Source organism: Homalodisca vitripennis, chromosome 2 (genome assembly GCF_021130785.1).
Source record: "Homalodisca vitripennis isolate AUS2020 chromosome 2, UT_GWSS_2.1, whole genome shotgun sequence".
In the NCBI taxonomy this organism is placed as follows: domain Eukaryota; kingdom Metazoa; phylum Arthropoda; class Insecta; order Hemiptera; family Cicadellidae; genus Homalodisca; species Homalodisca vitripennis.
The window spans coordinates 208,807,941-208,825,463 of record NC_060208.1 but is presented as its reverse complement, the minus strand read 5'-3'; the positions used below and the strand labels follow the sequence as shown (position 1 = coordinate 208,825,463).

Below are 17,523 nucleotides of genomic sequence, written 5' to 3'. Positions count from 1 at the left end.
GGGAGTCGAGTTGGCTCATACACCACATTCTCACACCAACCATCCGGCATCCCCCCGAGTCGGAAGAGACCAATTCTATTTTAGGGAGTCAAGAGAAGTCTTCTTGAGTTAGTGATGATATATCCACGTATCAACGGAAAGTTAACTACTTCTGCCACCCTACACTGTACAGACTACAGTTGACATTCTAACTTCCTAATATTTTGTATAGAACAATGCAGTACACCGGCCTTGTCGTGCACGTCCTTAATTTTCAAATATGCTCAATTGAATTGTTTCCATATGGTTATTAAAACATCTGCCGCATCTAAAAGTTTGCCGCCCTGGACCCTACCAACATAAATACGCCACTACCAACATCTCCTCACCAAATTTTTATAAATACACATTGAACCGGGGCTCGGAAACGAGTCTCTGGGTCCGGCAACCCTCCCCATGTGGCGGCCTTGCTACTAATTCAGTACTCATTGTGGGAAACTGTGCGACTACTGTGCATAATTGTCACTTGCGAATGACTGGCGTCAATGAAATCTTTCAAATTGTTGAGGCTATTGCTTGAAATCTTTGGAATGATTCGCAGTGAAGAGTTCATCCGCCAGAGCGAACAAAATAGATCGAATGATTGTAACGAGTATTCGAATAATCGTAAATTTTCCGATTAGATAATCGAACTATATGCGAACTATAAAACGTATGCGATTATCCTAGCACTAGTGACAGTAATAGTAATACAGGTAGATTAACGTTAATAATGAGCAACCTACTGCAATAAGACGATAAATCCTGACACCAATCAGACGCTTAGATGCTCGATCAATATTCTGACAAACAAAATCAAGTAAAAAGCGAGATTTCAGAATGACTTGACAGTAGATAGAACCACTGTACAGACTTATCTACTTATCGGAAAGTGTTATCGGCGGTATCTTGACACAAAATACGGAAACATTGTATGACCATGACATCTACACAATTTTAAGCCACTCCTGAAATAGGCGTCATAAATACACACATTCATGATCTTTTACACAGTTGTTGCGCACTCCTGCAAGAGTTAACTGGGAGGTGTATTTGACTGTATTAAGTTTTGTGTGGTTGGACAACTTTCAAAATATAAATATGCTGTTTAATTCAGCAAAGAGTCGTAAGTAAACAATTATTTTAACTGTATTCTAGCTTACAATTATAAATCATTTTGCTTTATCCTAAGAATGTTGATTAATCTGTAGCCGCTTTTAATAACAGTTTTATATGTTTAATTTAATATACGACTCATGTACTGTGTTAACCATAACAATAAAATAGATTTCAAGATATTTCACTTCCTAGTTGTGCGTTCGTATTCTACATTTTCCATGTTTATACAACTTTTATGTTGATTAAAGTAGCTTAGTGGAAGTAATTTAATGGTGCTGGGAATGAAAATTATTAAAATAAATAAACTCTACAAGAGAAAACAGTGTACGATCGTACAATTTTTACTTTATCTGTCATTCTACAATTCAAGATCAAATATCATGTCTAAAGTAAGGGGTACAAAATAAATGTCCCTATATGATTAAATTTAGAATATTTCAATATAATAATTTAATATATTCAGATATTACATTTCCCCCGCTAGTTGTTTTTCATATAACAAAAACTCATCTTTTGGCCGTTGTTAATGAATTAATAAAAAAATAAAACATACCAATGCATGAATGTACTACAAACTAACGACAGTTTTTTGTTATGACAATACTAATACTTAAACAAAACATACTAAAAAATATTGATAACCAAAACAGTGTTTTAAAAATAGTTCCGTTAAGAGATTTACATATCGGCGTAATATTTAATTCTTCTTATAGTGCTTGTGTTACATTGAATAAAAAATGATAGGTTTTATAGTCTCATATTATTTGAGTTCCGCGGCTGTTTTGAATATAATACAGAAAATGGAATTATCATTAGTTTCGACGTATCAAGATAGATAATTTTGTGGCTGGGATGACTTGGCAGTTTTAGACGGCCGATAAGCGATTTGGAGCGTTGTACTACAAACAATCTATATATAGGTTTTGTTTCTCTGTTGTACGCATTCCGATGTTAGTTTACTGTAGAATAGTTCACGTTTGAAACAATAATTTTATCAATGTGCTTTAACAGAATAACAAAGGCATATTATGAGCAAAGATATGTTTAAAGGTTTAGCCTAAAATTTAAGACTTGTATATATATATATATATATATATCATAGATTACTAAATTAAGAGTTTTTGAACTAAAGCAAAAATATAACTAAAAGGACCTTTTTGTTCGCAGTGATACCTGTTGCTGAAAATGTCAGTAAGTTTGTACAACAGGGTGGGGTTATGTCTGTTGTGGCGATGAGGAACCAAGCAACTGAGGTAGCTCACAAGAAAGAAACTATGGGTAAATTTTTAAAATATTCATTATCAAAACTTTAGCATAAACTGAGTTTACTGAGGATGATTACAGAATTATATGTCATATGCACAACTCCTGTCATCTGGCCCCCATTCTGTATTGCATTTCCTGTTGAAATGCAATATTCACAGAGCCTTGTTTATTGCATTCTCTGCAGTTACAAAGTTAAAACATTTGTCGCCTTTATACCGGGTGAGTTTTTTAAAGTGATCCAATAGCTAACTTTTTAATTACACAACTTAACACCACACTTTAAATTTGGAACTTGCTCAATTTTAAGTTTCACTCAGGAATACAATTTCAAATTTTTTGAAGAAGGCCGCCATTTTCCAATATGGCGGCCAACTTTAAAATCTTTTATCGAACACCCTGTATTTTATCTTGTTTTTAGATTCTACTCTACAAAATAAGACATTTTTGCTTTTCAAAGTTTTTCTATATCTTTAATGGTTCAGGAGCTACGTGGACTGGAAGTTTTCAGGAAAAAATCCGCTTCCAGTCCACGTAGCTAACCATTAGAGATATTGAAAAACTCTCAAAAGCAAAAATGTCTTATTTTGTAGAGTAGAATCTAAAAACAACATAAAATACAGGGTGTTCCATAAAAGATTTTAAAGTTGGCCGCCATGTTGGAAAATGGCGGCCTTCTTCAAAAAATTTGAAAGTGTATTCCTGAGTGAAACTTAAAATTGAGCAAGTTCCAAATTTAAAGTGTGGTGCTAAGTTGTGTAATTAAAAAGTTAGCTATTGGATCACTTTAAAAAAACTCACCCGGTATGATACAAGTAGAAGTTGAGTATCCTCTATATCAAACAAATAAAGTTAAAAGTGCAGCAAATCCTTTTCAGGCAGCATTCTCTGTTATTAATACTGGAAATGCTCCCTTTACCTGACCTTACTAAACCATAATACTGCATAGTCTTCTGATGATACGTTGGTTTGAATATTAAAACAAAAAAGAGTCAAAATATCCACAACCAAGTGATTTATGCAAAACATTGTTGGGGCATTTTGGTACAGGTATACTATTTATCATGTTCACTTGGAAGTAAGTAATTTAAATTTGAGTAAAGAAATTTGTAACCAATCTCTTTTGGAATTGTATGTGTGTGTGTGTGTGTGTGTGTGTGTGTGTGTGTGTGTGTGTGTGTGTGTGTGTGTGTGTGTGTGTGTGTGTGTGTGTGTGCGTGCGTGTGTGTGTGTGTGTGTGTTTAAGCTCTCTGTGAGGGTAGTATTCTTAATTATAATTTAGTAGCTTAATTCCTATGGTTAGGTATAATTACTGATCTCAATTATATCATAGAATACTAATTGTACGAAAACAACCAACATGGCAAGTTTAATTTATATCCCAACTGACTAAAGCAACCATAATTTTAGAGTGCAGACCATTAAGGCCTTGGGAATTGTTTAAAATTGAGATTGGCGCGTTAGTATGATTTGGTATAATACTTCCGAATGTAGAAATATGTGCACCGAATTAACATAATTAACAGGTATTTAGCTTTTGCCTATACGAAATGCTTTCCTTACATTATTTGAATGATAATACAAGTGCTATTGCTGTTAATTAAAAAAAATCATGTTTATAATTTTTCCATTGCCAGCTTCATACTAAGAAACAAGTAGGAAAAGAGATAATAATAGAAGAGGCAACAAGTAATATGTGTGATATACGAGTGATTCTAACCACCAAATTTACTCTATTCAATGTAATTTTTTGAACCCTCACAAGTCAGATTACCCAACTACTGAAACCTTCCATGAGGCTGGAGATCATTTGCTGCTTATAGGATCATTTGAGCATCATAGGAGCAACCACATAAATCCAAACTTAAAACTTTACACTATCAGTTAATCAAATTAGTTATCAAGTGGTGAGACAGAAACAACATCAAGTATTGGTTATCCTAATCCGGATACTTAGTTATGAACTACTTAGCATAGAAATTTCACTTATTCAGTAAATGTCAACAATACAAAAGCCACGTGACTTGACTCCTGAAATCTGCAGTCATGGAAGAGATTTAATAATAGTCGGTGACGAAGAACAAAGACGCTCAAAACGAACCCTCCCTCGCATCGCTTCGACATCAGAGACACCCAGACCACAAAAAGTAGTATAATCTAGGTGAAGAGATTGTCTCATCAGATGCACGATTGAGCATAATACGATGTTGACTGAGCAACGGTGAAACAACCGAGTCTTCTACACATAAAGTAGCTATGGTGGAAAGGGCTGATTCGATGTGAATTTTGAATTTAGCTCCAGTTCACCTTCTTCTTACGTGCAGCATCTGAAATCCGACGCTGTTGAAATCCGATTCGGATTTCAGGAGTCAAGTCTGCAACAGCGCCGAATATCAGATGCTGACCGTAGAATTACTCGCTATGCGGCCTTTATAAGTCAAAGTTTCAATAAATGTACTTCATAACTTCACTAGTAGAGCAATCATTGTCGAACCTTGTTTACTCGAAATATTCTCTAACTCAATGTTTCTCTTGTCTCTTAAGATTAAAGTTATCAAGGTTCGACTGTGTTAAAATTTCAATGATCAGAGAACCTGGTATGTAAGAGAAAATGGAACTGGGAAAATGAAGTTAAATAATGATTGATTATATGTTGGTAGTACTGATTTGTTCTTCAATGAGCATGTATTTCAATTGAAAATACCCGCTTCTTCTGTTACAGATGCCCCAGCATACAGACCTTATTCGCCGTTCAAGACAAACAATTGGGCCGAGTTTGCTCTAGCTAGACTAGATGACATCGTTAATTGGACAAGAAAGGTAAATGAAATTTTAACAAAAAAAGAATCAATTTTAAATCAAATTAAATCCAAATTAAAATCATTCTCATAGAAAAATAATAATAACTAACATTTTATTGATATATAACAACAATTATATATAAGTTGTGTTATCAATGTCAATATTAAATTAAACAAATTAATTAGACGTCTTTTCTACAACATAATATCTTACTATTAAAACATAAATAACACTTAATTCAAAAGAGTATAACCTTAGAGATATAACCTTAAAGATTATGGGATGAACGTGAAGCCTCCACACTGACCGTTGTTCTCCCGACCAGAATGCCATCCGTTGTGGGATGAACGTGAAGCCCTCCACACTGACCGTTGTTCTCCGGACCAGAATACCGTCCGTTGTGGGATGAACGTGAAGCCCTCCACACTGTCCGTTGTTCTCCGGACCAGAATGCCATCCGTTGTGGGATGAACGTGAAGCTCTCCACACTGTCCGTTGTTCTCCGGACCAGAATGTCATCCTTTGTGGGATGAACGCGAATCCCTCCACACTGTCCGTTGTTCTCCCGACCAGAATGCCATCCGTTGTGGGATGAACGTGAAGCTCTCCACACTGTCCGTTGTTCTCCGGACCAGAATGTCATCCGTTGTGGGATGAACGCGAATCCCTCCACACTGTCCGTTGTTCTCCCGACCAGAATGCCATCCGTTGTGGGATGAACGTGAAGCTCTCCACACTGTCCGTTGTTCTCCGGACCAGAATGTCATCCGTTGTGGGATGAACGTGAAGCCCTCCACACTGACCGTTGTTCTCCCGACCAGAATGCCATCCGTTGTGGGATGAACGTGAAGCTCTCCACACTGTCCGTTGTTCTCCGGACCAGAATGTCATCCGTTGTGGGATGAACGCGAATCCCTCCACACTGTCCGTTGTTCTCCGGACCAGAATGCCATCCGTTTTGGGATGAACGTGAAGCTCTCCACACTGACCGTTGTTCTCCGGACCAGAATGTCATCCGTTGTGGGGTGAAGGTGAAGTCTTCGACACTGACCGTTGTTCTCCGGACCAGAATGTCATCCGTCATGGGGTGAACGTGAAGCCCTCCACACTGACCGTGGTTCTCTGGAGCAGAATGTCCTTTGGGGGGAGGACGTGAAGCCTTCCACACTGTATTTAACCTTGTTACCTAGAAAGCTTTCTTTTACAACTTGTACCTGTATAACTCAACCAGGCGATGTGATGATATCAACGTGTTATAATTGGTAACTGGTTTGTTAGGTATCAAGATAATTTAAATAATGCATTTAATTAAAATACAATAATATTGTACACGTGGTATTGTTACTTATGAATGTCACGGATGTACATTAATAATTTGTAAAATATTTGTATTGATAAAAATGTTTAATTGTAAAAACATAACTGTGGGTGTTATACTATGTTGAAATTTGCTTTAGGAACGGAACATTACAGAATAATAGATGAGTAGTTATTATCAGGGTTCCCTCTGGCCGATGACATTTGGCTTGGCGTGCTGCGCTGTGGAGATGATGCACATCGCCGCTCCTCGTTACGACATGGACAGGTACGGGGTGTTGTTCCGAGCATCCCCTCGCCAGGCCGATTGCATCATTGTGGCCGGCACACTCACCAACAAGATGGCACCTGCGCTGCGCAAGGTCTACGATCAGGTGATTTCCCAGTTATCTATCTATATATATATATATATATATATATATAAATTAATTTTTTTGTTTGTCCTTTATGGAATCAGAAACTATTAAACCGATCATTACGAAAATGTATTTATGTATATGTATTTTTCCACGAAGAAGGTTTCTATGCTATGTCTGTTGATGTAACTCGCCTCCAGGTGGCGTTGCCAAAGATAATAGTTTTCAAAGCGCCTGCACATTATAAACTGCAATTACGAGACAGTTACGAATATTTAATAGCCAAACACTATTTGAAGGCGCTAAGTTATGATGTATATTTGTCTTGAAGATAAATTTCTGGTTGAACTTAAAGCTTGAGTGTTAGACCACTTTATAATAAAACACATGTACGTGTACAATGGCTATAAACATATACAGATTTTCTTGATCGTGGCAACAAAGCAAACTCTACATCGGCGTTGGAAATATAATTTACTTGAGCCAGAAGTGCACATACACGGGTAACGCTTACGAAAAGCGTGCGAAGCCGCGGGAAACAGCTAGTGTTTTATACAAATGCAAACTTGTTTGACTATATCGGATGCATTTAGCGCAGGAAAAATATTCTTTGTTGTAGATTGTAATTAACTATTAAATAACTTGATGTAAACCGTTATATCGTAAGTGTTTATTTTAGTAGAGAGACTGTTTTTCCTAAAAATCTATGGATTGTGGTTTTTCATCTTGCAAAAGAAGTTCAGATAAAGAGAGGTGACTAAAGAAATTGAGCATGAGAAGAAAGTAATTGTAGAGTAATTTGATCTATTAGTCCTCTTTAAAAGATTACCATTGACTTTATTAGTTAAATTATAAAAATAGTATATATTGTGAGTAATACGGTAAAAACTTACATTTGCAACTATGAATTACTTATAATACAGTTGAATTTTCTTTTTTTTATTTTTACTTACACGATGACATTCCCACTTTTGTTTTGGTGTGGTATTAAAAGTGGCTAATACATTCAAAACCAAGGTGGCAGATTAGTGTTGTCTTCTTCTTCTTTTAAGGCAGTAGTCTCCAAACCTGTGAGCCAACATAGCGTTTATTAATCTTCTACTGAGGCCCATGGAATACTGTGTCAAAGAAAGTACGCAAAATGTAAATAACACTTATTTATTGCCCACAAACATGCATTTATTTATAGTATTAATCAAAATAGATAGGGAGTATAACAAAAAAGTTTAAATGTACAATTTAATGAGAAGAGTGGAAGTCTTCTTGGTCATCAAGCATTTTCTTGAAGTTTGGAGAGTATTATTTGTTTAAAGTTTGTCATTGATTAAGGATTGACAGGATAACAGGATTTCGGACATTTGCCATCGTTATATGTAACCTTTTTGTAACGTATAACGTAGGAAAGTATGTTGTAGCAACTATTCTGATGCAGTTATCCAAATATGTATTGGTCGGTCTGTTTCTGTATTTGTGTTTTTATATATAACCTCATACCTGAAGACGATGTTTCATACAAGTATGTAAAACGGAACATAGCTTTCAATCTCTATGCAACTCGAACTACAATGGTAGATAGGGTTCTTAGAGGCACATAATTTTGAAGATCTACAAATTATATTTCAACTGCAGCCTGATCTTCACCTACATGTTTTACAACACAAGATAAGAATTCTTCTGCATTAAAGGATAGTTGTTGAATTTTGCCACATGTACTATGCTTTCAAAATCTTGGAATCGTTGATAAATTGATCTGTAACAATCCACCCCCATATATTGTGATTAATGTCAACCCTAGCCTGCAGATCAGTTGTCACTAACAACAAAAACAAACAGTCCACAGCATAAGTCACTTGTTCTTTATCCACCGTTCCTTCTAACCAACTACCACTACCACAGTTCATCTCTGCTGAACAAGGAGGAATAAACTCTTGTCAAATAAAATCCACGACCTTCCAGATTTCGTCGACCTATCTCATTGTTTGCTATATGAAGTACAGATTTGTTGTACGAAATATTTAATTCCTGCCATTCAAAACTACGACTTATTTAATCTCATGTGCGCCATCCTCCATTATTGCTAGAATACAATGAGACTAAAGATCCGATAAAATGACAACTAAAAAAGCTGAAATAGTGGTTTGTCCTTTATGCGACGGCACTGTCAATGATCAGGAAAAATGCAGTTCTTTGTGATGGCATATGCAACACTTGGTATCACTGTTGTTGTATGGGGATGGTTCCTGAGGCACTATACGCAAATTCAAAATGATCTGACCAGCACATGGTTCTGTCCCCACTGCGACCCCCGCTGAAGAGGCATTTTTTCTAACAAATACGGTCGATTCGTCACCGGTAATAGATGATAGCATAAACAAGACCTTGCAAGAACTTCAATTAAAAGTAAGCTCCTTGGGAGGCGGCATAGAGAACAACACGTCCTGAAAACACATTGAGAATAGCAGCAGAGATCGGATCGGCACTTTTTTACAGCAGAATACACAGTTAAAAGATGATAGTGGCCAAAACTAATTCCAAGATTCTTGAACTTGAAGCAGAGGTAGAGCTACAAAAGCAACATAACGAAACTATAAGTGAGAGGCTAGAAGAAGCCATAAGAGAACTGATCGAGAAAGACAAACAGCTGGAAAGGACATTAATTGAAAAAGAGAAATTACAAGCGTTTTTTTATTGAACACGACTCGGAACAACTTCAGTGCATAACTAAGCACGAAGAAACAATAAAAAAACTTGAGGGGAGAGATAAAAAAATTAAGGAATGCCTCAGCGTCCTCAAAGGCAGGTGTTCTGAATGGAGAACATTCCAGTGACTACGGTCTGTCTATTTATACTGGGCCTAGGAATAATGAGCCAACTAATAACATGAAGTCTGAAATTTCAAGTCTCATAGCTAGATTTCAAACCATGGAATGTAGAATAAACACGCTGAGAGAACAGGCAGTTGTTGATAAGGCCGACATCCAGGTCTTGAGAAAATCATTAATCGTGTCTTCAGCTGAGCAAACCAAACGTTCATGCACCTTTGAACATGTTATGTCATCTGAGTTCAAAAGCAAATCTGTGAATGTGACGGCTGGCAGGGATCAAATTATTTCGCCAAGATCAATTCTGCAGATACCCTTAACAGTGGTTATCCTCAAGAGAAACCTGCTAACAATAAGCCACCAAATTGCAGCAAGACTGTTAAAATCTAAAGATAACTTGGAGAAGTCCCAGCAAAGAACCCAAATATAAGTAGTTGTGCCTCCTTCGGGAAAGGCCACTCTACCAGACAAGAATCAAAATATAGACAACCACCGACAAACACAAGCCACAGAGACCAGAAGTGTTTTTTAGACAAGAGCCGAGAATGGAAGGACAGGGGGAGACCCAGACAGGAAAGTCGAGTCTACATAAATTCGTCTCTAAAAAGGTCATCATCTTCCATCAGAAAGTGGATCGATTAGCAAATAAAATTGAACGGCTTAATCATTATTTGAGCCACGCACAACCAGACAGTTGTTATAAACTGAGCATGGTGTGGACCAATCAAGGATCCTTAGTGCGCGACTTTTGGAGTACAGCCTAGCCACTAATTTTTGTAGACAGAACTTTGAAAAGGGTGGTGTTTGCAATCTATACACGTAATTCACTGGGCAATAAAATGGAGAATTTGAACATTGAGTGTCCACAGCAAAGAACTTACTTGCGAAATGGCAGGCATAAAAACTGTTCCTAAATGGAGGAAAACAACTGTTCATACTTGGGATTTTATCGGCCTCCAAGAGGCTCCCTCGAAGAGTCGCTTATAATCATTTTCTAGAGTCCTGGAAACTTTTCCAACAAACAACAACCCAATATGTATAGTTGGTGATCTCAATGTGGACAGCCTAAACAAAAAGAAAGAAAATGAAAACAATGCTCTTAGGGACCTTCTGGCCACCTATAACATTCATAGAGTGAATCTCCCGCCTACAAGAATTACTAATGTCTCAAGATCCTCCATAGACGTGGTGTGCAGTAATCTTAGTCCTGCGATGCTAAAAAGTGAAAGTAGTGCATGAACACATTGCCGACCATGCTGGACAGCTCTGCGCCCTAAACATCCCCGCAAAAGCGAAAATCCAACCTACTGCCACTTATAGGCAATTAAAATAATCAAAACCTATCACGGCTCAGAAATCTTTTAGCGGAGGAAGACTGGAACAACGTCTTTTCAGACAATGGATGTGGAGAAGGCTTATTCAGCACTTATGGTGACGACTACATCGGAACTTGACGCTACATGCCCATATAAAAACATCAAGGTCCAAAAAAACTGGCCTAAAGCCATTTCTAATACACCCCAGAAGTGCTTAGGCTAAGAACCGAGTTCATCGAAGCTCAAGAAAGAAGTACTTCAACTGGAAGAGCGGACGACAGGCTTGAAGCGGCACAGAAGAAAAAAAACTTATGACCTCAAGTTGAAAACCATCAGACGGGAGGCTAGTGAGGAGCTAATCTCGCGGTCCTCCAACAAAAGCAAAGCGGTGTGGAGCGTCGTTAACGCTGAAAGAAGAGCTTGCGAGGATGTAAATAATACAACGTGGCAACTTAGGGATCTCAAACGACATCATAACAGATCCCGTTGAGGTTGCTAATAGCTTCAATGAATACTTCGCTACCAATTGCTGGAGATATTTTGCGGGCAGGTATCTACAAAAAAGCACTCAAGGTCGCTGGTTGTAATCACAATCTGGTAAATGAATTGACCGCTTTTTTCATTGGCAACCACTGATGAGGTGCGAGGTATTATAAGGGCACTAAAACAAAAAACCTCAACAGGTGTCGATGACGTCTCTTCCAGACTTCTGAAGTACTGTGAAGAGGAACTCTGCCTGCCTCTAACTAATGTTGTGAATAAGTCACTGGAGCAGGCAACTTTTCCCTCCCTGATGAAGGTAGCAAAGGTTTATCCTCTCCACAAGAAAGGCAAGAGAGACGACATTAGCAACTTTAGGCCGATATCGTTGGTCCCAACTTTCTCCAAAATACTGGAAAAGGTAGTTTTGACCCGTCTTATGAGACATCTCAACTCCAACAACATCATTCCAGAAGGACAGCATGGATTCATGCCGGGCAGGTCAACCATGACTGCGGTAGCGTCCAATTGTGGAACACATATTGGACAACTTGGAGGCTGGGGGAGAACAGTCCGGTGGAGCCTTCTTAGACCTTAGCAAGGCCTTCGACTGTTTGGATCACGGGCTGATTCTGGCCAAGCTTGGTGCCTTTGGTGTTGTGGGGCGCAGCACAGGAGTGGTTTAGGACCTACCTCTTTGGAAGAAGGCAGCTGGTTGGGATCAGGCAAACCATCAAAGGTAGAACTAGCACGGTCAGATCGGGTCTGTTGAGCGTGACAAGAGGAGTCCCACAGGGTTCCGTTTTGGGACCAGTCCTTTTTGCATTGTTTGCTGCCGACCTCCCGCAGTACATGAGTAATTACAGCCGCACCGTCATGTTTGCTGACGACTCTGTCCTGTTGACCAGCGGCATGGGAACTGGACAAACTTGAAGTGGACAACTTTATTTTCCATCAATAAAGCCATGGAATACTGCGCGAACAACGACCTGGTGTTCAACGAGAGCAAGACGCAGCAGCTGTTTTTTGCGAAAAACTCCGTGATGAGGTTTCATGCCCTCCAAATATTCAGAAGTCCGAGTCAAACCCAAACATCTGGGAGTGATCATAGACAGTGATTTACGTTGGGACACTCACATAGACTCCTTGTGCCAGAGGCTCAGTTCGGCCAGTCTTCGCGCTGAGACATGTTAACACCGTTACTACAGCGGACGCCCACTCGTGCAGCCTTACCATGCCCTGATTGAATCCCACATCAGGTATGGGATAGTTTGTTTGGGGTGCTGCTTCTAAGGAAAACATCCAGCGAGTGTTTTGTGCTGCAGAAGCGCGCCGTACGAGTTCTTGGGGGGATCCAGAAGCGAGCCAGCTGCAAGGAACTGTTTAAAAACCTTTCAGAATTCCCAACTGTTAGCCTCCATTTACATTTGTGAGGTGGTCGTCTTTGCTCCAACCAAGCACTGCAGAGGAATGGTAACGTACATGACCATAACACCAGGTACACTTCTGACTTTAACCCTGCCTGCACACAGAACATCCAGATACTCGAAAGGGCCGTCCTATGCCGGAGCCAAACTTTTCAACCTCTTATCGAACAGCATCAAGCGTGGCAATCCAAAGACTCTGAAGATGAGGCTTCTGAACTGGCTGCTCAATGTCCCTGTCTATGATTTGGATGAGTTTTGCTGATCGCTGTGTACATCAACATAGACTGACCTAAAATACGTACTTGTTTGTAAATGCCTGTCTTATATATTTTTGTAACATGACGCCATTTCTGAGCTCAATGCTTATGTAATAAAGTTCTCTCTCTCTCTCTGTTATGTCTGAAATAATTTTCACGTATTCTTGGTTATTGTTTGGGTGTTGTGGAGGATTTGTTTGTCAACAGCATTCTACAGATTAGGAAAGTGCTTATAATCAAACTGAATGACATTCTTTTCCCACAACTCGAACTTTTTTGGAAATGAGGTTACATTTTAAATCATTCCACCAATGTCCCCTATATTTGCCTTGCAGCTGCAAGATGAAACCATTCAACTTTCCAGTTATATCAGTGATCAGTGAGAAAGGCAAAGTTTTGTAGCAAAATGGGATCTTCAAGTTCAGTTAAATGCTCAACCCGTTCTTTGAAGAATTCTACCAATGCATTTCCAACGTAACCAGAAGCATATTACTACAGCTGGTGACGATACCCCTTCACTTTTTCACTCAGCGTAAGGGTTAAAAACAGTGTTGCTTTTTGGTTTCAAAATGGACTAAAAATCGGAAATTTTCGACTGGGAATTTGACAAGAGGTTTAGAGTAGCCACCTTGTGAAAATAAAACTAGTAGGCTACTAGTATAACTAGTACTAGTTTAACTAGTATAGTATAGAAAACTAGTATAACATTTTAATTTTTATACAATGGACGTCAAGTTTTAAAACAATATTGCTGTAAACATCAATAAGAAATAGTAATGGTGTGGAATAAGTGTCTCAGAGAGGTAACTAACTATCTCTGTGCAGATGACAGAGCCACGCTGGGTGATCTCTATGGGCAGTTGTGCCAATGGCGGTGGCTACTATCACTACTCGTACTCTGTCGTCAGGGGCTGTGATAGGATCATACCCGTGGACATATATGTTCCAGGTGGGTGTTTTGTCTCATCTTACTAATACGTAACTAAATGAAGAGTTATTTAATTGAAAATAGCTAAACATTGCGCAATTGTATTTTAAAAGAATTAGGTACGGATAGGTTTTTTTAAAAATAAATTTAAAGAACCTGTTGATTATTATTAAAGTTAGTTAATATTCGTTTAAAATTGATTATGAATAAAATATAGAATTAATTTTATTCGATATTAGTTGTTGTCTATTTTAACCTGATTATTATTATTGTATGGTATTATGTATAATAAATTGTAGCATACTGTGGCTAGAGTTAATCTACCTTTACTTACGGTATTGTGCGAATTAATGTGAACGAGCAGAATTAATTTGTAAATATGATTTATTTAGGCCAAAGCTAAAGCTACATTTAGGTACACTTACATAAGATTGTTACCAGTCATTGGTATGGAATATGTCCCTCTTTTTTACGACTTCCTGGAATCTTCTTGGCGTGGAATCTACAGAGCTTTTTTTGCAATTTGTGGTTGCTTCATCTCCAAACCAACCTGAATCACTGCTTCCACCATTTTTGTTTTTGTCGTACAGTCCATTTGCAGTCTAACCTTACATATTGAACACAAATTCTCAATAGGATTAATATCAAGTGAATTCCCAGGCCAATCCAGAAGTGTAATATTATTATCCTTCAAGTATTTCATCATAGTCTTTGATACGTGGCATGGAGCTGAGTCTTGTTGTAAAATTGCAGTCTCTTCGGCCTGAACTTTGTCAAGCTCTATAGCTAAGCGTTGTCCTACCAAATGCTTGGTACTTTTCATTGTTCATCATACCTTATAGGAATAAGAGTGCCAGTTCCTGAGTGTGAAAAACAGCTGCAGAACATTTTCTTGGTGGAGTGTTAAAATGGCTAGCAGAAAGTAGTCCACTGACTGCCTTTGGAACAAATTTTGATCGCTGGCCCTGCACAAGGAAATGTGCCTCGTCAGAAAACACTTTTCTCCAATCTCTGCACTCCAGTGAGCGTATTTTTGCCCAATTTAGTCATTTTTCCATCATAGACGCTGTCTCAAGTGTTTCCTCTGCGGTCGCACGGCTCTTCTCCTTCCTTTAAGAGTCGTGAGTTTTTACTCTAACTTTTTCTACATCTTGCTGGAGGTCATAACTTGTTTTTCTGGGACAAGGTTTGCTATCACACAAAAGAAAGGCTTCATCTCGAGGTGTAGTCTTTCGTTTTCTTCCACATTTTCTATTCCTCTGCAGTTCAACGGATCCTGTTTCTTTTTTTGTTTACAGCACCTAAACTTACACATACCTCCTTTGCAATGCCCCTTTGAGTCATTGGTGTATACTCACTAAGTATTAGGATCCTTTCTCTTTTCCTAGGTGTGATAACCATGTTAATAAACAGCTGATTGCAGTTTTCAAAACATCAATGGAAATAATACAAACTTGTATACATAACCTAAGATATAACGAAATATAATAATAATGTAGGAAAACACGTGTTTAGAACAATATGTCAATAAGGTTTTGAGGTTATGTTGTTTTCTTCAACAAAACAGCTGACAGAATATATGCACAGCAGGGGTGCCAACGTATGAAAACTGAATTCAAACTCTGTTAAAATTAATTCGCACAATACTGTACCATTATGTTTTATTTGGATGTTGTATTTCCCAATTTTTGTGCTTCAAGAAATATTTGTAAATTAGAGGATGAATATAGTTTGGTTCCCTAAATTTCAACAGAACTTTTGTACAAAAAGAAAATTAAATATGTTTAAAAGATCAAATGGAAGTCTGCAAAATTCATCAAAAGTTATTAACAATCAAGACTTAGATCTTTTTGGCGCTACAAAAGAACTTGAAACTCTATCCTCGTTTCTGAATGAAAAAGAGACTCGTTTGATGATTGCACAAACAGTTGTTTGTTTAGTAGCATTGAAACTTGCAGGTAAAGAAGAACCTATATATGACAAAGAAAAAAGAAGAAAATTATTTCCCAATGAAAACAAAAGGACACAAGCATGGAACCAACGTCACCTCAAGAGAGATTCTGTACTGGGGTATTTGTTGCCATAGTTGACAACCTTACTGTGGAACTAGACAATAGAAGAGAGGCTTATAAAAATCTTGACACAAAATTTAAGATCTGCCAGGACTTGAAAGACAAAAATTCCAAAGAGGTGGCTTGTGAAGCTAAACTGTTAGGCGAGATATACGAGTATTACAAGATATTGATGGACAAGACTTTGCCCAGGAATGAAACCATTCATTACATTCATTCATTAAACAATACATGATTTTGGACAACAAAGATCAAAGGAATGTATGCCTACATAGAATCAAACCATGCTCTTTACTTCCCCCAATTCGGAAGTCCCTCTCAGGATATATCTAACCTGTGACGAACAGCAGAATGAAGCTTTTCAGCTTTGAAAAGAGTCAAGTCAGAAATTAAACCGACAATATAACCCTGAGAAATAAAATATTGTTCCTTCAAGAAGTTGGTGTTCTCCAACATTGGAAGCTCTGCTCTACACGTGATAAAGTTCCAGAAGAAGATGGAAATTTAGGGAAGCACTTCCACTTTAAAGTTTCAAACTACTGATCAATTTTGTCTGCAGTGCTTTACCATATTTCCTAGCAATATATTGCTTTGTTTTTGCAGGATGTCCCCCCACAGCAGAAGCACTGCTTTATGGCATACTCCAGCTCCAGAAGAAAATCAAACGAATGTCTACTGTCCAGATGTGGTATCGCCGATAGATTATATCCGATGTACCTCAACTTTACCTTCCTGCCCGCAGTCCTGGAGAAATCTGTGTGGACTTTTTACCATCATTGTAAATACTTAACTTCAATTCTACTCCATCAGAAGACGTAGCGTTTACTGTGATTGTATACAGTGGAGTCCCGCTAATCCGAACACATGTAATCCGAACGTCGGTTAATCCGAACAGGTCCAGGAGGAATTATTTATAATGATAATGTAAACAGTTATAGGAACTAATTACTTAAAAAATGAAAATGGGTGCATCATTTCGTACATAAACAAATAAAACTTTAATTAAATAGACATACGGTATTTTATTAAGACAAATTGTGTACGGTACAGTACATAAATAATGAAGTTAAATACAGTATCAAATTGAAACTTATAGGTTAAGTATGAGTTAAATTACTGTATTAAGAAGTGAAATCAAACAAAAATTGGACGTACAGTACTGATATTATTATTGAGTACAATATTAATTGTTAAAAGACATAAATTCAGTTATTGTCTTCTGTCGCATTGAAGAGAGTTTATTGGATGACTCACATTGCTTAACAATAGAACTCTCACACTAAATACGGTAAAATGTGCTTAGTATTCGCAAACACGTTTATTTGTCAAGAAATGCAATGCAACAG

General features: G+C 37.9%; 1 protein-coding gene across 1 annotated transcript; it reads left to right on the top strand.

Annotated features, from left to right (window-relative positions):
* The first annotated feature begins 869 nt into the window (after positions 1 to 869).
* On the top strand, positions 870 to 17,125 carry LOC124355355 (NADH-quinone oxidoreductase subunit B-like). The gene is made up of 6 exons (XM_046806469.1): positions 870 to 1,144; positions 2,305 to 2,415; positions 5,123 to 5,220; positions 6,702 to 6,893; positions 14,003 to 14,126; positions 16,781 to 17,125. Exons 1-6 carry the CDS (start codon positions 1,120 to 1,122, stop codon positions 16,876 to 16,878), a joined length of 648 nt encoding a protein of 215 aa, XP_046662425.1. The 5' UTR covers positions 870 to 1,119; the 3' UTR covers positions 16,879 to 17,125.
* Positions 17,126 to 17,523: the final 398 nt, after the last annotated feature.

Bases quoted from the DNA above. Each gene is read 5' to 3' on its own strand.
- LOC124355355 (XM_046806469.1), top strand. From the start codon at position 1,120: ATGCTGTTTAATTCAGCAAAGAGTC. The intron at 5,221-6,701 runs GTAAATGAAATT...AGTTATTATCAG, and splicing joins TCGTTAATTGGACAAGAAAG to GGTTCCCTCTGGCCGATGAC. The intron at 6,894-14,002 runs GTGATTTCCCAG...ATCTCTGTGCAG, and splicing joins TGCGCAAGGTCTACGATCAG to ATGACAGAGCCACGCTGGGT.